The 24,973-nt window shown below is 43.9% G+C and overlaps 1 protein-coding gene across 3 annotated transcripts in view; it reads right to left on the bottom strand.

Annotated features, from left to right (window-relative positions):
* The window catches only part of CSMD2 (CUB and Sushi multiple domains 2), a 672,138-nt gene that overhangs the window by 165,732 nt on the left and 481,433 nt on the right, over window positions 1-24,973 (bottom strand). For all 3 annotated transcript variants that reach the window (XM_049694749.1, XM_049694771.1, XM_049694802.1), the window contains one exon: window positions 713-915. In XM_049694749.1, the coding sequence (XP_049550706.1) occupies window positions 713-915 (203 nt within the window). The remainder of the gene's footprint in view (window positions 1-712; window positions 916-24,973) is intronic.

The raw sequence follows: 24,973 nt of genomic DNA, 5'->3' as shown, positions 1-24,973 counted from the left end.
GCAGCACATAATTAATTGAATTTAGATGACTCGTATTTGGCTTCCGGTCCTTCCTGAGACGTGCACCAGACTAAGAACAAGAGTGTGTGACATGTCAGCTCAGCTCTTCTGTGACTGTGCTCCAAGCCAGTGTCAGCTGTCCCTCCCCTGCCTCCCTCCCCACTCTCCACGTTTCAGCCACAGTGGACAACCCTCCACTTCCAGAGCCCGTTATCCTGCCTCTCACACATTCACACGCTCGTTGCACCCAGGATGCCCTTTTCTCTCTTTCTCATCTAATAAGGACCCACAAATCCTCCAAGTCCAACTCCACGGCAACTCTAAATCCACGTCACAGTTGACTATGCCCTCCCTGAAATACTGTCTTTTCTTCTGTAACTTCTACTCACCCTTCCGGTTGGAGCGTGGGCATCACCTTTCCTGGAACATCTTCCCTGATGCTCCAAGGTGACCATGATAGCTCACGTTTCTCCCTCCAGATACTCATTGATTTGTATGTCAGTGTTTATTCACCTACCTGTCTCCCCTCCCCTCAGAGTAAGCTCGGCGCAGATATCGGAACAAGCACTACCCATGGACCAGGCACAGAGCAAATGCTCAATAAATATCTTTACCCGAGTGGAGAGATGGAGGAAAGAAGGGACTTGCGGGAGGAGGAAGGGGGGTTACGGCAGGATCGATGGATGGAGGCTGGCGGAAGGTGGGCACAGACCTGAGAACTGAATGGCAAAACCCTGCTTGCTGGTGAAGAAGTCGGTGCTGAACTGCAGAACGACCAAGCTGAAGGTGCTGTGCAGGTCCTTGGGCAGGGCCGGGCCGCTGAGCTCCTTCAGCAGAACCCCATTCTCCACAGGCCCATCCCAGATGCGCAACACGTCGTGGAGCTCCTCCGTGTCAAAGACCAGGAAGTGGAGTCTGAACGGAGAGAAGAAGCAGGTGGTCACTCGGGGCTCAGCCCCTTCTTTCCAGGGGCTTCCGGTCAGGCAAAGTCCTACACCTAAGAAAGACTTGCAGGAAGGAAGAGGATTAGAGAGAATTATCCTCTCAATTTCCATCCAGCCTGCTCCACCCATTGGAGGTCACTAGAAAATGGGAACAAGGGTGAGGGAGGGTAGATTTTGGGCATCCTGTTTATTATCGTGGAGCTTCCTGTTGCCACTGTAAAACCCCACCCACCTCCTCAACTCTACACGGCAGTCCCCAGGCCTCACTCCTGAGCCCCTATCCCTATCATTCTAGCTGGAAGGGGATGCTGAGAAGGCAGGATCTGGGGATAAAGGATAGAGGTAAAAAAACAAATACTCAGTCAGAAGCCCAGCAAGGTATTTCATGGATATTGACAGACCGACTCTAAAGTTTCTATGGAGAGGCAAAAGATCTAGAAGAGCCAGCACAACACTGAAGAAGAACACATTTGGAGAACTGACACTACCGAATGTCAAGACTCACTATAAAGCTACAGTAATCAAGATAGTGTGATATCAGTGAAATAGCAGACAAATAAATCAAAAGTCCAGAAATGGACTCATATTAATATAGTCAATTGATCTTTAACAAAGGAGCAAAGATAGTCTTTTCAACAAATGGTGCTGAAACTACTGGACATCCACATGCAGAAATGAATCTAGACACAGACTTTATACCCTTCACAAAAATTAACTCGAAACAGATCACAGACCTAAATGTAAACGTAAAACTATAAAACTCCTAGAAGATCACATAAGGGAAAACTCAGATGCCCTTGGGTATAGTGATAACTTATTAGATACAATACCAAAGGTACAATCCATGAAGAAAACAGGTGATAAGCTGGACTTCATTAAAATGAAACATTGCTGCTCTGCAAAAGATAACAAGATACCAAAATCTGAGGGTGCTCAAATTCCTCATACAGAATGGCCTGGTATCTGCAAAGAACACCCTCCTGTATGCTTTAAATAATTTTTAGATTACTTATAATACTTAATACAATGTTAATGCTATGTAAATAGTTGTAAATATAATGTAAATGCTATGTAGATAGTTGCCTGTGCATGACCAATTCAAGTTTGCTCTTTGGAACTTTGTGGATTGTTTTCAAATATTTTCCATCTGAGGTAGGTTGAATCGGTGGATCCTGAACGTGCAGATATGGAGAGCCAATTCTACACAAAGAATTCTCAAAACTCAACAGTAAGAAAACAAATAACATGATTAAAAAATGGGTTAATGTTTACCAGATACCTCACTAAAGAAGATATGCAAATGACACATAAGCATGTGAAAAGACGTCCCACATCGTATATCATCGAGGAAATGCAAATGAAAAAAAGCAGTAAGATACCAGTGTACACTCATTAGAATGGCTAGAATTCAGAACAGCACCAAATGCGGATGACGATGTGGAGCAACAGGGACTCTCATCACTGCTGGTGCGAACGCAAGATGGTCCAGCCACTTGCGAACACAGTTAGGCAGTTTCTCACAAAACTAAACACACTCTTACCATACGATCCAGAAACTGTGCTTGTCGGTATTTACCCAAAGGAGTTGAAAACTGATTTCCACGCAAAACCCTGCACACAGATGTTTATAGCTGCTTTACTCATAATTGCCAAAACTTGGAAGCAACCAGGATGTCCTTCAGTAGATGAATGGATAAATAAACTGTGGTACATCCAACAATGGAATATTATTCAGTGCTAAAAAGATATGAACTATCAAGCCTTGAAAAGACATAGAGGAACCTTAAATCCATATTACTAAGTGATAGAAGCCATTCTGAAAAGGCTACATACTGTATGATTCCAAGTATGTAACATTCTGAAAAAGGCAAAACTATGGAAATAGTAAAAAGGTCAGTGATTGCCAGAGGCTAGATCAGGGAGAGGGGATAAACTGGTAGAGCACACAGGATTTTTAGGGGAGTGGAAATACTCTTAGGATACTGTAATAATGGATAAATGTCATTCCACATTTGTTCAAACCTATAGAATATGGGCACGAAGAGCAAACCCTAATATAAACGATGGATTCTTGGTGATAATGATGTGTCAATGAACGTAGATTCATCAGGTCTAACAAATGTACCAATCTGATGGGAGATGCTTATAATGGGGGAAGCTGTGCAGGTGTGGGGTAAGGGGGTGAATGGGAAATCTCTGTACTTTCAGCTTTGCTGTGAACGTAAGCCTGCTCTAAAAATTTAAGTCTTAAAAAAGGTGTGTGTGTGGGAAATAAAGGTCAGGGGTTATGGCAGGGTCTTCGGGAAACTGGTCCAGCTGCAGTGGGGGCAAGGGTGAGCCTACACCTCCACTTCCCAGAGCAGAACTTGGATACCAGCCTGTCTCTCTGTCTCTCTCTCTCCTAATCAATTTTTTATTTCAGATTAATTTTAGGCTTACAGAAACGTTGCAAAGATAATACAGAGAATTCTTATAGACCCCTGACCACTTCTGCCATTGTCAATGCCTTCCATTTCCCTGGTACATTTGTCACAACTAAGAAACCAACATGGTACATTACTATGAACTCAACTCCCGTTGATTTGGATTTCACCCGTGTTTCCACTGATGCCCTTTTTCTGTTCCAGGATCCAATCCATTTATCACGATATCCTTTTAAAAATGTCTTTTAAAATTATAAAAATAAGATATGCTCAAGGCAGAAAAAGGCTAACAATATACAGATGTCCTGAATTTTTAAGAAGTCTCTCTCACACAAACCAATCTGTTCTCTAGAACTTTCCACTTGATATTAGGTTTGGTGCAAATACTTCCAGATTTTTTTCAATGTGCACACATACATTTCCCCCCGCCTCCGCCATGGGACTATATTTTACATAGTTTTATGTAACTTTCTTCACTTAATACTATATAATGGAGATATACATCTACTTCATTTTTTTCCTGTAGAAATGTACATTGCTATATTTCACTATTTCACATATGACTGCAAGGAACATTCCCATCTTTATGCAGTGTTTCACATTTATGTTAATATTTCAGTTGGCTTGTAGGAATACTTTGGTCGGGGGGACGGGTATACAATATATTTAAAGTTGTTGATAAATCCTGCTCAGTTATTCTCTTAAGTGATTGTGTCAATTTACATTCCCCCTGAACAGTATTCATATGACTGTTCTCTTTAAACTTCACCTTACCAACATCAGATATTACAATGTAAATATATTCTATATTAAAATACTTGCCCGTCTGCTAAACCGAAATGGAATCTCACTAGTGTTTTAAATTTAGATAATTCAGTAAGGTTGCGTATCTCTGCATATATTTATTGGTCATTTGTATATCTTCACATCCTTTACCCAGCTTGAGTTATTTGTCTTTTTAAATTCTGTTCACACATTATAATTTTTATTTATTATCTTTATATATTTTTATTTCTCTTTTACATATTTGTTGCTGACATTTTCTCCCAGCAGCTGGTATCTCTTTTTCCTTGAAATTTTGTTTATGGTGTCTTTTTTGGTATAGAAGTTACTCATTCTATGTAATCAAATGTTAATATTTTCCTTTAAGGATATTGGATGTCATGGTATGCTTGGGCAAACCCTCTTCTTCCCTATATGATTAAAAAGCAAAGCTTTAGGGCTTCCCTGGTGGCGCAGTGGTTGAGAGTCCGCCTGCCGATGCAGGGGACATGGGTTCGTGGCCCGGTCTGGGAAGATCCCACATGCTGCGGAGTGGCTGGGCCCGTGAGCCATGGCCACTGAGCCTGCGTGTCTGGAGCCTGTGCTCCGCTATGGGAGAGGCCCCAACGGTGAGAGGCCCGCGTACCGCAAAAAAAAAAAAAAAAAAAAAAAGCAAAACTTTAATATTTTCTCAGCAGTTGTGCAGTTTCATTTGTTGGGTTTATTGGTTCATTATTTTTTCCAAATGGACCCTCAATTATCCCGCCACCTACCTAAAGTAGCCTCTTCCATGTTCTATCAAAATGCTCTGCTTCTTTCCTCCTTAGCATTTATTACAGTCTATACTTTATTTATTTGTTTACTACTCCTCTCCCCAGCTAGAACATGACTTTCAGGAGCATGGGGGCAGGTCCTCTTCACTCTGGTAGCCCCACTGCCTGGGCCATGCCTGACCCTTCTCATAGAGCTCATGAGTACCTGAATGAAGATGTCTGTGCCTGGATAATCCTGGCTCTCTCTCTCAACGGGTCTGAAACCTCGGCCATGGGTCTGAGTCTAGATTCTCCTCTGTTCCAGGGCTTCCTCCTTTGCCGTGACGGGATTCTAAATACTCGTGGTACCAGGAGCTCAGCTACTCGGCTGATTTCAGTTTTCAGTCTCATATTTTGATATTCTTACAGGGCAAGCTCCCCTTCGTATTTTCCCCCAAAATTTCGTAGCTAATTTCCCAAATTTATCCTTTCAAATTCCTCCAAATCCCATGGATACTATGATTGAAATTGCACACTTATTTATTTATTTTAAATTTATTTATTTATTTATTTATTTATGGCTGCGTTGGGTCTTTCTTGCTTTGTGCGGGCTTTCTCTAGTTGCGGAGAGCCGGGGTTACTCTTTGTTGTGGTGCGCGGGCTTCTCATTGCAGTGGCTTCTTTTACAGCAGAGCGTGCGGGCTTCAGTAGTTGTAGTTTTCAGGCTCTAGAGCGCAGGCTCAGTAGTTGTGGCGCATAGGTTTAGTTGCTCCGCGGCATGTGGGATCTTCCCGGACCAGGGCTCGAACCCATGTCCCCTACATTGGCAGGCGGATTCTTAACCACTGCACCACCAGGGAAGCCCTGCACACACTTACTGATTGATTCGGGCAAATTGATATCTTTACGTTACTTATTTTCCCCAGCCAGGAACACTGTAGATGTTGTAACTTATTTAGGGGTTAGTTTAGGTACTTTGGTAAAGTTTTATGGTTGTCCTCTTTGCATTTTTCCTCTTAAATTCAATTTTTGGCTTTCAGCTCCATTGTGAGTGGGATTTAATTATTAGTTACATATTTATTGTTGGATATATATATGTATATGTGTGTGTGTGCATGTATTTCTTATTTTCAGTCACTAGTTAAGTTCTAACAGGCTTCAAGTTAAGCTCTTGGATTTCCTAGGTAGACCCTTCTATAGATACAGGTGGAGCTTCCTCAGTACCAGAGCTGTGTGGGTTTCCTCAATGGTTGTATTCTCATCCCCCTGGCAGGGCTCTCCTCCAGGGACTTCTGACGAGTGAAAACAGGCTTCTCTTCAAGGCGTTTAGGAGGGAACAGACGGGGGCCCTACACTTGGTTGGAAGGGGAGAAGGAGCTCCGCAGGAAAAGCGGAGCAAACAAGCATCCTCCCTGCTGTGCTAAGCTGCCCCTGGCTTCTCTGCTTCCTCCATGGTCCGTGAGGCACTGGGAAATCGGCAGCCGCCTGCAGGCGCAGACCAAGCGGTAGCTGTGTGGTGCTGCCAGACGTGCTCTCAGGGAAGAGAGGTTCTCGTGGGCCAGGCTTGTCAGGGAAGGCAGGAGGAGACGAGGCTAGAAGTTTGGGTGGCGTGAAAGGGAGCGTGTTTTCTTTTTTTTTCTTTTTTGCGGTATGCAGGCCTCTCACTGTTATGGCCTCTCCCGTTGCGGAGCACAGGCTCCGGACGCACAGGCTCAGCGGCCATGGCTCACAGGTCCAGCCGCTCCGCGGCATGCGGGATCCTCCCAGACCGGGGCACGAACCCGTGTCCCCTGCATTAGCAGGCGGACTCTCAACCACTGTGCCACCAGGGAAGCCCAGAGGGTGCTTTCTTTGGATGTACTAACACAAGACAAGACCCAGAGGTAGGGGAGAGGTTAAGGTACCCGGGAAGACAGGCGACGCCCACACTGGAGTTCGGGTGGCATGAGTATGTCATGGGGACAGAGCTGGATTGAGAGAGGGACATCAGTATTAGCTAGCAGAGTTGGGGTTTTATCCTCTTCTGGTTAGAGACCGACTGAGGTCCCTGAGGGTGAATAATGGAATGGATGAGTGAGTGAATTGAAGAATGAACAAATGAAATCCCAGAAGGACCAGACCGATGGGAAGTGTGAAAAGAGAATATGTACACTAGGTAGAAATGAAAGAAAACATATTTATACAACCCCTGTGTACAAGGCAATTTCACCTTATCCCATTTAGTCCTCACAAGCAACTTTACTTTGTAGGTAGCACCATTCCCCTCTTTAAAAATGAGAATACTGAGGCTCAGAGAGGTTAAGTAACTTGCTCAAGGTCAAGGGCTGGTCAGAGAGTGACACAGAATTACATTATATAATTCCAGTCCAGGTCAGACTTTGGCGCTTCCTCTCTCTCCCCTGACAACGCTGCCTGCACCTCCAGAAGGAAGAGGCTGTGGCCGAGAGCCAGGCCTGCTCCAGAGAGGCCCCATCAGTAATCAATAGTTTACATGTCAATCATACACAAGGTTAAAGGGCTGAGATTTAAGACCCTTAATTAAAAGTGCCAATTCACTGCATTCAGCTTAACTGATCTGTTAGTCAGACAAAGTCAAAGGCTTGGCATTGATGAGGTCAACAGAGGTGGGAGGACGAGGCCAGAGGAGGGAGCCGGAGGTCCTGTGCTGCAGAAACCATGCAGCTTGGCAATGGAAAGGAGAGAAGCTGAAGTTCCGGACCTCTTACTGCCTTCGTTTATGTAAATGCCTTCTGTGTGCTAGGTGCTGGGAGATAATGGCGAAGATGACAGACAGGGTGTCATTTTCCAGCTGTTTCTGGAGACGGGCAATACTCCTGCACACACAACCCCATCAGAAGACTACCAGCTGTGGGAAAATGCGATGAAGGAAACGGCAGAGCGCTGAGATGGAGCCACTGGGTTAGACAGACTGGCCAGGAAGGCCTCTCCACGGAGGTGATAGAGGAAGAGGGAGCCAGTCACCAGGGCAGGGCAAGAGGTGGGAGGACGTTTTCTGTGGATAAAGGGCAGCATGAGCAAAGGCCCCGAAAGGGAAGCAGCTCGGAGCATCAGAGCAACAGAAAGGCCACTGAGGCTGTCCCTGGGCCAAGAGAGGTAGGCAGAGGCCAGGTCTCGTGGGGCCTGGTGGGTCGGGGAAAATTTTGGATTTTATTCTATGGGCTAAGGGACGTCACTGAAGGATTTTAAGCTGAGGCTTACAAGATCCAGTTTTCATTTGAAGATCACCCCTGCTGCCTGGATAAGAACAGCCTGGCAAGGGCAACGTCAGATGCAGGGAAATTAGCTAGGGGGCTACTACAGGTGCTAGTGACCTCTTCCATGATAAATCCTTGATCCTAGCCAGTGAAGCTTTGCCAATCCAACCACGTGGATTAAGAGTCTTACTGAAGACGTTTTTCATCCCATAGAAATCAAAGTCTATAAAATGCTAATTAGAGGTTCGCATTGATAGGGGTAATTCTGGGCCCAAGCAGACATTGGGTTTGCCTGAGCAGCTCCCCTGCAGGTGACCATCCGGTCTCCTTCTGGCTTTTGAAATACTGAAAACCATTTGAGGATCCCGCGCCCAGCATGCTGTGAGAAGCTGATCCTTCATCTTGACGGCTCACCCGTTTGCGCTCGTTTCTCTGGGCCACAGACACAACGATAGCCACGGAAGAGGGAGGGGGCCTGATGTGCATCGCGCTCTGTGCTGAGAGCTGCCGGAACGTGGAAGGCTGTGTCTTTGCCCTGGGGGCTGCTACTGCTTATTGAAAGAGACACACACAACACAGTAATACGTGCAGGAGGTGCTGAACGCGTGGGATAAATAAAGCGCTATCGAAATAACTGGACGAAGAAGAGAACTAATCATTTGTTGGAAATCTACGTGCCAAGTGCTTCATGTATATTGTCTAATATCCTCATAACAAGCCTGTAAGTTGGAGCCGATTTTTGCCATCTTGCTGATGTGGAAACTGAAGTCCCGGGGGTTAATTGGGGAGACTTGCTGAGGGTGAGGGGGGGGGCGTCAAACAGCTTGTCAGGATCAGAGGGTGTAGTCAAACCACGTCTGTCTGGGACCAAAGGCCTTTCTTTTACATAGTCATCTTCTTCTAATTGAGAGAGGCAAGGAAAACTTCAAGGAGGAGATGTCTTTGAAGCAGGTTTGGAGAAATAAAAGCGAAGCACAAGGAAAGTGAGAGAGGAAGGTGACTGCAAGAGAGAGAGCAGGGGCTTCCCTGGTGGTGCCGTGGTTGAGAATCTGCCTGCTAATGCAGGGGACACAGGTTCGAGCCCTGGTCTGGGAGGATCCCACATGCCACGGAGTGACTAAGCCCGTGCGCCACAACTACTGAGCCTGCGCGTCTGGAGCCTGTGCTCTGCAACAAGAGAGGCCGCCACAGTGAGAGGCCCGCGCACCGCGATGAAGAGTGGCCCCCGCTCGCCACAACTAGAGAAAGCCCTCGCACAGAAACGAAGACCCAACACAGCAAAAATAAATAAATTAATTAATAAACTCCTACCCCCAACAACTTCTTTAAAAAAAAAAAAAAGAGAGAGAGAGAACAGCATTACAGAGGCACACAGAGTGTGCACCCAAACTCCCCCTCACCTTTTCAATCCACCTTTCCCACCAGGGCCAGCTGACCTTTCTGAACCATGTATCTGACCAGTCATTCCCTTTTCCCTACAGAATAAAGTCAGGCTTCCTAGGGGACGCTCCAAGCCCTCCACGAATAGCCCCAACTGCCTCCTCTTCCTCTCACTCTTTACCCATTTTCTTCTCTTTCTCTGGCTTCAGGGACTTCCCTCTGCCTGGATGTTTCCAACCCCTACACGTGCCCTCACACCACCTGTAGTGGCTTCAATGGTCTCCCCCAAGAGATACGTTCAAGTCCTAACACTCGGTCCCTGTGAATGTAACCTTACTTGGAAATAGGGTCTTTGTAGATGTCATCAAGTTAAGATAAGGACGTACTGGAGTAGGGTGGGTCCTGAGTCCAATGACTGATGTCTTTCTAAGAGAAAGGAAAGGGAGATTTGGATGCAGAGGCACCGTGGAGACGCAGGGAAGGGGACCGTGTGAAGATGGAGGCAGAGACTGGAGTGATGCACCCACAAGCCAAGGAAGGCCAAGGAGTGCTGGCAACTCCCAGAAGCTGGGAAATGAAGCTGATTCTTCCCTAGAGCCTTCAGAGAGAGCGTGACCCTACTCGCTCCCCGATTTTGGACTTCTAGGCTCTAGAAGTGTGAGAAAATAAATTTTTGTTAAGTCATTCGGTTTGTTACAACAGCCCTAGTAAACTCATACACCACCTGAATACCATGTCCCAGTAGATCCCCACCTCCAGTTGGTAAGCTTTTCCATGGGCTTTTCCATGCCCTCCCCATGGCCCCAATCTCGTGAGATGCTCCTCTGTGTGCTCTGTGTATCAGAGTCGTCCACTGAATAACCTGTCTCACTGAGTTCCTTAACTGTTGTGTTTGTGTCTCCTTCGTGTTTGTATCTTTGGTACCCAGCGCCAGGCCTGACCCACACTAAGCTCCCGGTTTGGTTGAGCTGATGAGTAAGTGAATGGCTCATCGGCTTTCGGGGACGCCCATAGTTCAGTCCGTGCCGTGTGTGCCACTTGGTGACGGGCAACTTAAATCCTATGTGCTAAGGAAGATACTTCCTATTTCACTGGAGGTTCTGACATCTCTTTTTACTGCCCACATCCCGCCCCTTGAATCTATGTCTTTGGCATCCTATCGCCACCATAGAGATAGGACCTAGCTGCACAGACCCTGGGCCAGAGATGGCTGCCTAGTTTAAAGCCAGAAGACAGGGGGATGCTGCAGCCATGGTCTCACACTCTCCAAATACAGCTCTACAAGTCTTCTGACCAATATTCACACATCCAATCAATGAACAGTAGGCAGTGGGTGCAGATATCACACCAGTCACTGGTGATACAGACAAGAACATGGCTTGTTTCTGCCCCTAGCTGTGGTGTGATAAGTACTATGGTACAGATACGCACAGAGAAGGTCCCACCTCAGGCCAAGGGGTGAGGCAAGGTCCCCGGAGGAGAGAACTACTAAGCTGAGTCTTAAGAAGTGAACAGGATTTTCCAGATGAAGGGGATGGCGAGGAGTGTGAGAAGGAAGGGGAATGCCGGGCAGAGAAAAGAGGTTGTGCAAAGACACGGATGGGATGGAGAGATGGGCACCCCCAGGACAGTACAGGTTCTTCAGGAGGACGAGAGCATGGGTGCAGGTGGGTGAGACCTGAAGCCATGTGTTTGGACAAGCCCACCCAACGAGTATCAGTGTGGGCAGCACACAGAGAAGGGTGTCCTGGAGATCCATGGCATTAAGGATGAGCAGGGGAAGGAGACTAAGAATGAGGAGTGGAGGAGGTAGAAGGTAAACCAGAAAAAGGTGCAGCCCAAGGAGTCAAGAGAGGAGAGGGGCTTCCCTGGTGGCGCAGTGGTTAAGAGTCTGCCTGCCAATGCAGGGGAGACGGGTTCGAGCCCTGGTCCTGGAAGATCCCATGTGCCGCGGAGCAGCTAAGTCCATGCGCCACAACCACTGAGCCCGCATGCCACAACTACTGAAGCCCACGCGCCTAAAGCCCATGCTCCACAACGAGAAGCCACCGCAATGAGAAGCCCATGCACTGCAACGAAGAGTAGCCCCCCGCTCGCCCCAACTAGAGAGAAAGCAACAAAGATTCAACGCAGCCAAAAATAAATAAATAAATAAAAAAGAGAGAGAAGAGAGACTCAGCAGGGCAATGATGTCCAACTGTGGAAGAAGGCAAGGCAGGCATGGCCTCTTCGGTCCTTTCCATGGTGCTGGGTCAGGCTGGGGGCAGAGATGGGGGAGCCCCGTTTCCAAAAAGGAGGGGCCTTGAGTTGGTCTCAGTGTCCTAAATCTGCCTGGGGTACAGCCTGGGCTTTCACTACTGACAAGTATGCCAGCTCAGCTAATGAGCCCCGCTGGTCTCTGGTCCTCTTTCCCATTCCCCTGGGGGCTGCCCGGAACCTCTGCTTGCTCTCTCTGGAGCTGGGTCTTCATGTCAGATTGGCTGCCACTCCCTTTAACTGCAGGGCACCGCGACCGTGGGGCCATCCCTGTTCCGGGATCTCTGTACACCTTTTCATCATGGTGTTTCCACAGAGTCCCACCTTCCACCACAATGTCCCAACAGCAGCTCCCCAGGTGAGGGAGCCCTCACCTGGCCCTCACTCCCTTACCTCTGCCCACCAGCCCACCACTAAGAGTCCCCCCAGGCTTTGCGGTTAAGGTTCATGACACTCAGCTTCAACCACAGGAAGAGATTTACTGCCAGAACGTTCATCTAAAAAGCTAGGAGAGCATCAAATTGTCATTGTAGGGGGCTGCACCCCTTAAGTGCTGTCCATAGACAAACTCGAGTCTGGGACTATGGTTTTCAGCTCTCACTCTGAAGGAAACTTTAACACATCGGGTATTTCTCGGGTACTGCCCACTTCCACACTTAGAAGTGGTTCATCTGTATCTGTCACACATTAGAAAAATGCAAAAACTAGAAAGGAAAAAAATCACAGCATCTTTATATGTTGATTTCACTTGCCTTCTGACTGGGCCCGAGAATATGAAAAGGCTTTGGGTGCTTCGAAGCAACTGTCACCACTGCGTGAACACATGGATATTGCACCGGGAAGAGTGTTAACAGCGGATCTTTACATCAGGGGAAAATGGCATGTGAACGAACAGCTGCTGTAGCAGGGGGAGGGGTCAGAAATCACTCCTGTCCCCAAGTGAGAACGCAGCTTAAATTATCCTCAGTGACTTTGGAAATGACAATAAGAAAATAATACTTGCTTCACAAAATGCCCCCCTCTGAGCCACGGTGCAGCAAACCAACAATTAAACCATGATTATAATAGCAGACAATAATTAAAGCATTGTGTCATCCAAAGAGCAAAAACTGAGAAGACAGACCAAAGCTCAAAGCAAGTATTGGTGTCTAGAGCAAAAATAGAGGGTGTCCTTTCCTGGTGCCAGCTGGTATTGGGAAGACAGAAAGATTCTTCTTGTGTTATTTTCCTAAGTGAAAGAATAAACCTGGGCTTCAGTCACTGAAGAAGCTGCAGTGACTGGTGTTCTGGGAGGCTGGGCAGTGTACAGATGCAGCACTGAAGCTACTGCCCTGTGTTTCACTCTTCCTTGCCGAGTAACCTTGCACCACTTGTTTTCTCATTACCATCGCCCTGTAAATGAAGGCTCTGTGACTGCCTATTGTTCACCAGAACCTGCCCTGCAGGTGTCAGGGACTCTGTGAGGGGCAGAGGTGTTTTTATCCTTTTTGGAAGAAATGTTTTCCATGAAATGAAGCTCTGCCTCCCGAAGAGGCTATTTAACAAAATGGCTACGGGGTCAAAGACTTGGGTTCAAGTACTCATTCTTGATAATTGAGTGCCTGAAAGAGCCTCAGTTTATGCCTCTGTAGAATGGCAGTAACATCATCTATCCAGCAGTGTGGCCAAGAGGATTACTGTAAATGGAATCACATATAAAGTACCTAGCACTGAGCCTGACACATAACATCAAATCAAAAGATGGTCAAATCACCTAAAACAAATTATAGTTTAGTTCTATTTTTTTACAGTAAGTCCCCTACATATGCACCTTCAAGTTGTGAACTTTCAAAGATGTGAATGTGCATTTGCGTGTCCAATCACGTTAGTTCACGTGTCTGGTGTACATTGTCACGTGCGTGCATCCTCTACAAGTGGTTGTGCTATTGTGTACTTTACTGTACAACACTGTATAGAGTACAGTAGTACAGTACCATCTCCCACCTCCTCTCCCTCCTCCGGTCAGTAACTCTTGCCTGTTCACCCGATGCCCCTGTATGCCAGCTGTTGTACTGTACTACTGTACTTTTCAAGGCACTGTACTGTAAGATTAAAAATGTTTTTTTTATTTTTTGTGTTTGTTCTTTATGTATTATTTGTGTGAAAAGTATTATAAACCTACTACAGTACAGTACTCTATAGCCGATTGTGTTAGTTGGGTACCTAGGCTAACTTTGCTGGACTTACGAACAATGGAACTTAACGAATACGCTCTGAGAACGGAACTTGTTTATATGTAGAAGACTTAACTGTATTTGTTTTACTCCATTAAGAGAGATACGTTAAAGTCTCCTATGGCTGTCAATTTCTTCTTGTTTTTCTGACAGATTTTGCTTTAAGTTTTCTTGTTAGGTTATTTGGTGCATGAAGATTCATGACTGTTGACACACTTGTGGACTAAGCATTTTATCATGTGAAATAATTCCCTCTGTCCCTTTTAATATGTATATATATATTTTAACCTTGAATTTTACCTTTATTTAGAAAAGCAGGGGGGAATCGGGAAGATGGCGGGGGTGGGGAATCGGGAAGATGGTGGAAGAGTAAGACGCGGAGATCACCTTCCTCCCCACATATACACCAGAAATACATCTACACGTGGAACAACTCCTACAGAACACCTACTGAACGCTGGCAGAAGACCTCAGACCTCCCAAAAGGCAAGAAACTCCCCACGTACCTGGGTAGGGCAAAAGAAAAAAGAATAAACAGAGACAAAAGAATAGGGACGGGACCTGCACCAGTGGGAGGGAGCTGTGAAGGAGGAAAGGTTTCCACACACTAGGAAGCCCCTTCGCGGGCGGAGACTGCAGGTGGCGGAGTGGGGAGCTTCAGAGCCGCGGAGGAGAACGCAGCCACTGGGGTGCGGAAGGCAAAGCAGAGAGATTCCCGCACAGAGGATCTGTGCCGACTGGCACTCACCAGCCCCAAGAGGCTTGTCTGCTCACCCGCCGGGGCAGGCGAGGTGGGAGCTGAGGCTCGGGCTTCCGTCTGAGCGCGGGGAGAGGACTGGGATTGGCGGCGTGAACACAGCCTCCACGGGGTTAGTGCAACACGGCAAGCCGGGAGGGAGTCCGGGGAAAAGTCTGGACCTGCCGAAGAGGCAAGAGACTTTTCCTTCTCTCTTTGTTTCCTGGTGCGCGAGGAGAGGGGATTAAGAGCGCTGCTTAAAGGAGCTCTAGAGACGGGCGAGGCCGTGGCTAAAAGCGCGGACCCCAGAGACGGGCATGAGATGCTAAGGCTGCTGCTGCCACCACCAAGAAGTCTGTGTGCGAGCACAGGTCACTATCCACACCCGCCTTCCGGGAGCCTGTGCAGCCCACCACTGCCAGGGTCCCGGGATCCAGGGACAACTTCCCCGGGAGAACGCACGGCGCGCCTCAGGCTGGTGCAACGTCACGCTGGCCTCTGCCGCCGCAGGCTCGCCCTGCATCCGTACCCCTACCTCCCCCCGGCCTGAGTGAGCCAGAGGCCCCGAAGCAGCTGCTCCTTTAACCCCGTCCTGTCTGAGCGAAGAACAGACGCCCTCCGGCGACCTACACGCAGAGGTGGGGCCAAATCCAAAGCTGAGCCCCTGTGAGCTGTGCGAACAAAGAAGAGAAAGGGAAATCTCTCCCAGCAGCCTCAGAAGCAGCGGATTAAAGCTCCACAATCAACTTGATGTACCCTGCATCTGTGGAATACGTGAATAGACAACGAATCATCCCAAAATTGACGAGGTGGACTTTGAGAGCAAGATTATTTTTTTCCCCTTTTCCTCTTTTTGTGAGTGTGTATGTGTATGCTTCTGTGTGAGATTTTGTCTATACAGCTTTGCTTTCACCATTTATCCTAGGGTTCTATCCGTCATTTTTTTTTCTTTAAAAAATTTTTTTCTTAATAATTATTTTTTATTTTAATAATTTAATTTAATTGTATCTTACTTTATTTTCTTTTATCCTCCTTTCTTTCTTTCTTTCTTTCTTTCCCTTCCTTCCTTCCTTCCTTCCTCCCTCCCTCCCTCCCTCCCTTTCTCTCTCTCTCTCTCTCTCTCTCCCTTTCTTTCTTTCTTTCTTCTCCCTTTTATTCTGAGCTGTGTGGATGAAAGACTCTTGGTGCTGCAGCCAGGAATCAGTGCTGTGCCTCTGAGGTGGGAGAGCCAAATTCAGGACACTGGTCCACAAGAGACCTCCCAGATCCACATAATATCAAATGGCGAAAATCTCCCAAAGATCTCCATCTCAACACCAGCACCCAGCTTCACTCAACGACCAGCAAGCTACAGTGCTGGACATCCTATGCCAAACAACTAGCAAGACAGGAACACAACCCCACCCATTAGCAGAGAGGCTGCCTAAAATCATAATAAGTCCACAGACACCCCAAAACACACCACCAGACGTGGACCTGCCCACCAGAAAGACAAGATCCAGCCTCATCCACCAGAACACAGGCACTAGTCCCCTCCACCAGGAAGCCTACACAACCCACTGAACCAACTTTAGCCACTGGGGACAGACACCAAAAACAATGGGAGCTACGAACCTGCAGCCTGCAAAAAGGAGACCCCAAACACAGTAAGATAAGCAAAATGAGAAGATAGAAAAATATACAGCAGATGAAGGAGCAAGATAAAAACCCACCAGACCTAACAAATGAAGAGGAAATAGGCAGTCTACCTGAAAAAGAATTCAGAATAATGATAATAAAGATGATCCAAAATCTTGGAAATAGAATAGAGAAAATGCAAGAAACATTTAACAAGGACCTAGAAGAACTAAAGATGAAACAAGCAATGATGAACAACACAATAAATGAAATTAAAAATACTCTAGATGGGATCAATAGCAGAATAACTGAGGCAGAAGAATGGATAAGTGACCTGGAAGATAAAATAGTGGCAATAACTACAGCAGAACAGAATAAAGAAAAAAGAATGAAAAGAACTGAGGACAGCCTCAGAGACCTCTGGGACAACATAAAACGCACCAACATTCGAATTATAGGGGTTCCAGAAGAAGAAGAGAAAAAGAAAGGAACTGAGAAAATATCTGAAGAGATTATAGTTGAAAACTTCCCTAATATGGGAAAGGAAATAGTTAATCAAGTCCAGGAAGCACAGAGAGTCCCATACAGGATAAATCCAAGGAGAAACACACCAAGACACATATTAATCAAGCTGTCAAAAATTAAATACAAAGAAATCATATTAAAAGTGGCAAGGGAAAAACTACAAATAACACACAAGGGAATCCCCATAAAGTTAACAGCTGATCTTTCAGCAGAAACTCTGCAAGCCAGAAGGCACTGGCAGGACATATTTAAAGTGATGAAGGAGAAAAACCTACAACCAAGATTACTCCACCCAGCAAGGATCTCATTCAGATTTGATGGAGAAATTAAAACCTTTACAGACAAGCAAAAGCTGAGCGAGTTCAGCACCACCAAACCAGCTTTACAACAAATGCTAAAGGACCTTCTCTAGGAAAGAAACAAAAGAGAAGGAAAAGACCTACAATAACAAACCCAAAACAATTAAGAAAGTGGGAATAGGAACATACATATCGATAATTACATTAAATGTAAATGGATTAAATGCTCCCACCAAAAGACACAGACTGGCTGAATGGATACAAAAACAAGACCCATATATATGCTGTCTACAAGAGACCCACTTCAACCTAGAGACACATACAGGCTGAAAGTGAGGGGACGGAAAAAGATATTCCATGCAAATGGAAACCAAAAGAAAGCTGGAGTAGCAATTCTCATATCAGACAAAATAGGCTTTAAAATAAAGGCTCTTACAAGAGACAAAGAAGGACACTACATAATGATCAAGGGACTGACCCAAGAAGAAGATATAACCATTGTAAATATTTATGCACCCAACATAGAAGCACCAAAATACATAAGGCAAATACTAACAGCCATAAAAGGGGAAATCGACAGTAACACATTCATAATAGGGGACTTTAACACCCCACTTTCAACAATGGACAGATCATCCAAAATGAAAATAAATAAGGAAACACAGGCTTTAAATGATACATTAAGCAAGATGGACTTAATTGATATTTATAGGACATTCCATCCAAAAACAACAGAATACACATTTTTCTCAAGTGCTCATGGAACATTCTCCAGGATAGATCATATCTTGGATCACAAATCAAGCCTTGGTAAATTTAAGAAAATTGAAGTTGTATCAAGTATCTTTTCTGACCATAATGCTATGAGACTAGATATCAATTACAGGAAAAAAACTGTAAAAAATACAAACACATGGAGGCTAAACAATACACTATTTAATAATGAAGTGATCACTGAAGAAATCAAAGAAGAAATAAAAAAAAACCTAGAAACATATGACAATGGAGACACGACGACCCAAAACCTATGGGATGCAGCAAAAGCAGTTCTAAGAGGGAAGTTTATAGCAATACAATCCTACCTTAAGAAACAGGAAACATCTCGAATAAACAACTTAAACTTGCACCTAAAGCAATTAGAGAAAGAAGAAGAAAAAACCCCAAAGTTAGCAGAAGGAAAGAAAACATAGAGATCAGATCAGAAATAAATGAAAAAGGAATGAAGGGAACGAGGGCAAAGATCAATAAAACTAAAAGCTGGTTCTTTGAGATGATAAACAAAATTGATAAACCATTAGCCAGACTCATCAAGAAAAAAAAGGGAGAAGACTCAAATCAATAGAATTAGAAATAAAAAAGGAGAAGTAACAACTGACACTGCAGAAATACAAAAGATCATGAGAGATTACTACAAGCAACTCTATGCCAATAAAATGGACAACTTGGAAGAAATGGACAAATTCTTAGAAAAGTAGAACCTGCCAAGACTGAATCAGGAAGAAATAGAAAATATGAACAGACCAATCACAAGCACTGAAACTGAAACTGTGATTAAAAATCTTCCAACAAACAAAAGCCCAGGACCAGATAGCTTCACAGGCAAATTCTATCAAACATTTAGAGAAGAGCTAACACCTATTCTTCTCAAACTCTTGCAAAATATAGCAGAGGGAGGAACACACCCAAACTCATTCTACAAGGCCACCATCACCCTGATACCAAAACCAGACAAGGATGTCACAAAGAAAGAAAACTATAGGCCAATATCACTGATGAACATTGATGCAAAAATCCTCAACAAAATACTAGCAAACAGAATCCAACAGCACATTAAAAGGATCATACACCCTGAACAAGTTGGGTTTATTCCAGAAATGCAAGGATTCTTCAATATACGCAAATCAATCAATGTGATACACCATACTAACAAATTGAAGGAGAAAAACCATATGATCATCTCAATAAATGTAGAGGAAGCTTTCGACAAAATTCAACACCCTTTTATGATAAAAACCCTGCAGAAAGTAGGCATACAGAGAACTTTCCTCAACATAATAAAGGCCATATATGACAAACCCACAGCCAACATTGTCCTCAATGGTGAAAAACTGAAACCATTTCCACTAAGATCAGGAACAAGACAAGGTTGCCCACTCTCACCACTCTTTTTTAACATAGTTTTGGAAGTTTTAGCCACAGCAGTCAGAGAAGAAAAGGAAATAAAAGGAATCCAAATTGGAGAAAAAGAAATAAAGCTGTCACTGTTTGCAGATGACATGATACTATACATAGAGAATCCTAAAGATGCTACCAGAAAACTACTAGAGCTAATCAATGAATTTGGTAAAGTAGCAGGATACAAAATTAATGCACAGAAATGTCTGGCATTCCTATACACTAAAGATGAAAAACCTGAAAGTGAAATCAAGAAAACACTGTCATTTACCATTGCAACAAAAAGAATAAAATATCTAGGAATAAACCTACCGAAGGAGACAAAAGACCTGTATACAGAAAATTATAAGACACTGATGAAAGAAATTAAAGATGATACAAATAGATGGAGAGATATACCATGTTCTTGGATTGGAAGAATCAACATTGTGAAAATGACTCTACTACCCAAAGCAATCTATAGATTCAATGCAATCCCTATCAAACTACCACTGGCATTTTTCACAGAACTAGAACAAAAAATTTCACAATTTGTATGGAAACACAAAGACCCTGAATAGCCAAAGCAATCTTGAGAACGAAAGATGGAGCTGGAGGAATCAGGCTCTCAGACTTCAGACTATATTACAAAGCTACAGTAATCAAGACAGTATGGTACTGGCACAAAAACAGAAATATAGATCAATGGAACAGGATAGAAAGCCCAGAGATAAACCCACGCACATATGATCACCTTGTCTTTGATAAAGTAGGTAGGAATATACAGTGGAGAAAGGACAGCCTCTTCAATTAGTGGTGCTAGGATAACTGGACAGGTACATGTTAAAGTATGAGATTAGTTCACTCCCTAACACCGTACACAAAAATAAGCTCAAAATGGATTAAAGACCTAAATGTAAGGCCAGAAACTATCAAACTCTTAGAGCAAAACATAGGCAGAACACTCTATGACATAAATCCCAGCAAGATCCTTTTTGACCCACCTCCCAGAGAAATGGAAATAAAAACAAAAATAAACAAATGGGACCTAATGAAACTTAAAAGCTTTTGCACAGCAAAGGAAACCATAAACAAGACCAAAAGACAACTCTCAGAATGGGAGAAAATATTTGCAAATGAAGCAACTGACAAAGGATTAATCTCCAAAATTTACAAGCAGGTCATGCAGCTCAATAACAAAAAAACAAATAACCCAATCCAAAAATGGGCAGAAGATCTAAATAGACATTTCTCCAAAGAAGATATACAGACTGACAACAAACACATGAAAGAATGCTCAACATCATTAATCATTAGAGAAATGCAAATCAAAACTACAATGAGATATCATCTCACACCAGTCAGAATGGCCATCATCAAAAAATCTAGAAACAATAAATGCCGGAGAGGGTGTGGAGAAAAGGAAACACTCTTGCACTGCTGGTGGGAATGTGAATTGGTACAGCCACTATGGAGAACAGTATGGAGGTTCCTGAAAAAACTACACATAGAACTACCATATGACCGAGCAATCTGACTACTGGGCATATACCCTGAGAAAACCAAAATTCAAAGAGTCATGTACCAAAATGTTCATTGCAGCTCTATTTACAATAGCCAGGAGATGGAAACAACCTAAGTGTCCATCATCGGATGAATGGATAAAGAAGATGTGGCATATATATACAGTGGAATATTACTCAGCCATAAAAAGAAATGAAATTGAGCTATTTGTAATGAGGTGGATGGACCTAGAGTTTGTCATACAGAGTGAAGTAAGTCAGAAAGAGAAAGAGAAATACCATATGCTAACACATATATATGGAATTTAAGAAAATAAATGTCATGAAGAACCTAGGGGTAAGATAGGAATAAAGACAGAGACCTACTAGAGCATGGACTTGAGGATATGGGGAGGGGGAAGTGTAAGCTGTGACAAAGCAAGAGAGTGGCATGGACATATATACACTACCAAACGTAAAATAGATAGCTAGTGGGAAGCAGCCGCATAGCATGGGAGATCAGCTCCATGCTTTGTGACCACCTAGAAGGGAGGGATAGGGAGGGTGGGAGGGAGCGAGACGCAAGAGGGAAGAGAGATGGGAACATATGTATATGTATAACTGATTCACTTTGTTATAAAGCAGAAACTAGCACACCATCGTAAAGCAATTATACTCCAATAAAGATGTAAAACAACAAAAAAAAAGCAATATTGTGACCCCTGTTTTTATTTATGTATGTTCTCATGCTATTCCTTTGTCTCAACTTTTTAATATTCTATTGTTCTTAGCAGCATTTATTTTTTCTTTACCGTACTTGAGACTCTTTTGCTTGCAATATGGAAATTTAACTTGTGTGCACCAGCTCAAATCTCCTTACAGCTCCCTCCCTACCCACAGGTTGGTCAGTGAAAGCTCCACACGTAACAGTAGAGGCTCCCTTTTCCTGTGTGCCCTCATCTCCGGGCCTCCCGCTGGGATGCTCACACATCATTCTGCCCACTCCTTTTGCAGACTCTTAGCTCAGCATTTCAGTCTTGCACTCTGCTCTCCCACTTGACCTTAGTTCTTGGCTGATCCCTCAATCCTCCCCCAGCCATCCTGAGCTCCTGCAACCCTGGCCTGCTCCAGGGACCACCTCTTCTCCTCTTATTTTCTTCTACCTCGCACTGTGGAGCGGCCAGACAAAAGTGAATTTATACTCATTTCAGAATTGATATGTTTGTTCTTGAAGCAGCGATGATGTTATGTGTTCACAAACTCTTGTTTCTTCTTCCACCTAGGCACAACCTCCCTTATAATTAGGTGAGCTGGGAAATGTGTTCTGGTCAGTGGGATGAGGAGGAAGACCTGACTCTTAAAACAAGTTTTGTTCTACTCTCTGATGCCTTCTCTTTCCCTTCTCAGCTGGCCAAATTTGAGGACTCACTGGAGGACTGTGAGGGTCTCACGTGAAAGGAGCCTAATATAGGGAGACTAGTAGAAGCTTATCTCCATCAACCTGTTTTATGCTTTTTGTTTATTATGTTTTCTTGCTATTTCCTTTTTCTTTGTAACATGTCTTAATTTTCACATTTCCTTCAGTGATTTGCAAAGTATACATTTTTGTTTTTTCATTCTACTTTAGGCATTTTTAAACATTTTCAAAAATATTCCTAAATGGGTATTTTCTCTAATTATCAACTTTAAGAAAAATAATAAGCACAGGGAGATCAGCTCAGTGTTTTGTGACGACCTAGATGGGTGGGATAGGGAGGGTGGGAGGGAGATGCAAGAGGGAGGAGATATGGGGATACATGTATATGTATAGCTGATTCACTTTGTTATAAAGCAGAAACTAACACACCATTGTAAAGCAATTATACTCCAATAAAGATGTTAAAAAAAAAAAAAAGAAAAAGAATATAGCATTTCACTCTCCTTTGTGTAAGACAGAAAAGCTAGAAAGATTTTACTTTCCCCTCTGCCTTCCGCCAACTATCAAAACACTGACAATACAAGCAGGGACTACAGACTCAAATTAAATATCGTCTTTCATGGTCATCAATTCTTTATATAGTTTTTTCCTAAACATCTCAGTAGGCTGAAAATTATGTCTATTTTAGTTTCCTGTGGCTGCTGTGACAAAGTACCACAAATGTGGTGACTTAAAACAACAGAACTTTATTCTTTTGAAGTTCTGGAGGCCGGAAGTCTGAAATCAGTATTGCTATGTGGAAATCAAGGTGTCAGCAGGGCTGCACTCCCTCCAGAGCCCCTAGGGGAGAATCTATTTTTTGCCTCTTCCAGTTTCTGGTGACTGTTGGCATTCCTTGGCTTGAGGCCTCATCATTCCAATCTCGGTGTCTGTCTTCACATCACCTTTTCCTCTGTGTATATAAAATCTCCCTCTGCTTCCTTCTTATAAGGATATATATGATTGCATTTAGAGCCCATCCAGATAATCCACAATAATCTCTTCATCTCAGAATCCTTGGTTTGACCACATCTGCAAAGATCCTTTTACCAAATGAGGTAATGTTTACAGGTTCCAGGCTTTAGGACCTGATAACTTTGGGGGCCTGCTGCCCTCTCTTTGCAAGTTCTTCAGCAAGCCCGGGCGGGCAATTTTCTGTGGCTCTTGTGCATATTATATCCTGGCTGAATCAATGATTCTCCAAAGTCTTTGGTCTTTGATGTTAGAGGAGAAACTTCAGGAGGGTTGGATTAGTTGTGATTGTTTATCGGAAATGGCTGTTTTATTTGCTGAGGGCTGATTGTGTGCTTACCTGTGTGTGTTTTGTCAAATGCTTATAGGGATTTTTTTGTTCTCCATGGAACTGTTTCATTTTTCATCAAGTTGTATCTTATTCCTTTTGCCTGGAACTCGGTGAGTCCTTTCAATTCACCAGGGATAAGAAGAGTTTGCCATCATGTGTTTTATTGTACCTTTTGTTAATTGTTCCATTTGTTAATTGTTCTTCTTCATTTATGCCGCCTGGATTGGTGCTCTGCCTTCCACATTTGGCAACTTTTCTTTCATTACTTCTCCACCTTCACACCTTTTCTCTTCGGTCTCAGAGAGATTCTCCAGCTTGCCTGCTATTTCAATGTTTTTATTTCTTACAAGACAACTACTGTGATTGTAATTTTCCTTCTGTATTTAGTTTCTTTTCATTCTTCACTTGTCTCTGTCACTGTGTTTCTGAGTTCAGGAGCTCTCTTCCTCCATTTCACCATCCATTTTCTGCTATTTCTCATCCCTATTTCTTATATTTAAATGAGAATATTATCTATATACCCATTTAAAATTTCCTCTGCCTACTATGGTAAAATCTTTTCAGGAAATTGTTTCTATTTCTTTAGGAAAATGGTTCTCTTTTTTTTAAGAATGGTATGTTTTAAGTAGCATCACAAGTTTTTCATTTAATTTAGTTTAATTTTTGCTTATTTGTTTACTTATTTTTTGAAAGGGAGAGATTTATAGTGGTCCAATGTGGCCAACCAACAAGGTTTGCATTTCTTTGGTTGAACTGTTTATTTTCTTCCTAAGAGATGTTGGAATTCATTTCTGGGATTGTAAACTGGCAGTCAAATTGGTGTATGCTGGCCAATTCAACTATCCAGTGTAGCTCGGCTGGATTATTATTCTTGGATAATTTGAAGTAGTTTTTCTTTTTCTAGAGTTAACCTATGAAAAGCTAAAGTGCCAGAGTGCACCACCACTCTTAAAGCTACATTTATACCTACCAGGTTACCTACATCCTCTCCTTCAAACACTTTTGAGCTCCTTTTTGTTGGTTTGTTGAAATTGTAAATCTGACAAAGCCATAGCCATTGTGTTTGTGCTTATCTGTTCAGTTCCTTCAGGAGGTCAGTTCTTGTGGTATGAGTACATGGACCTTCTCTGTTTAAGGTCTGACTTGCTGTTACTGCAAGAAAATAAACTTTCTGGAAGCTGCTAAGCCTGAAGCCACAATTCCTGGCAAGAGCTATGAACAGAAGCTTTACTTCTGGTGCCTCCTCTGGGCCAGCTGCCTGCTTGCTGGGTAAAGGGAAGCCTCACTGACCTCAGTGGGGAATTGCTGCCCTCTGATTGATATGAAACTGCAGCGGGGCCATCTGGGCTTCAGGCACAGCCAGATGTTTTGTCTAGTCTGGCATCCTCCCAGGAAGACAAGTTCCACTGGGCAGGGGTTCTGGTTAATCAAAACCA

Source organism: Orcinus orca, chromosome 1 (assembly GCF_937001465.1).
Source record: "Orcinus orca chromosome 1, mOrcOrc1.1, whole genome shotgun sequence".
NCBI lineage: Eukaryota > Metazoa > Chordata > Mammalia > Artiodactyla > Delphinidae > Orcinus > Orcinus orca.
This window is presented reverse-complemented; position numbering and strand designations above follow the sequence as displayed.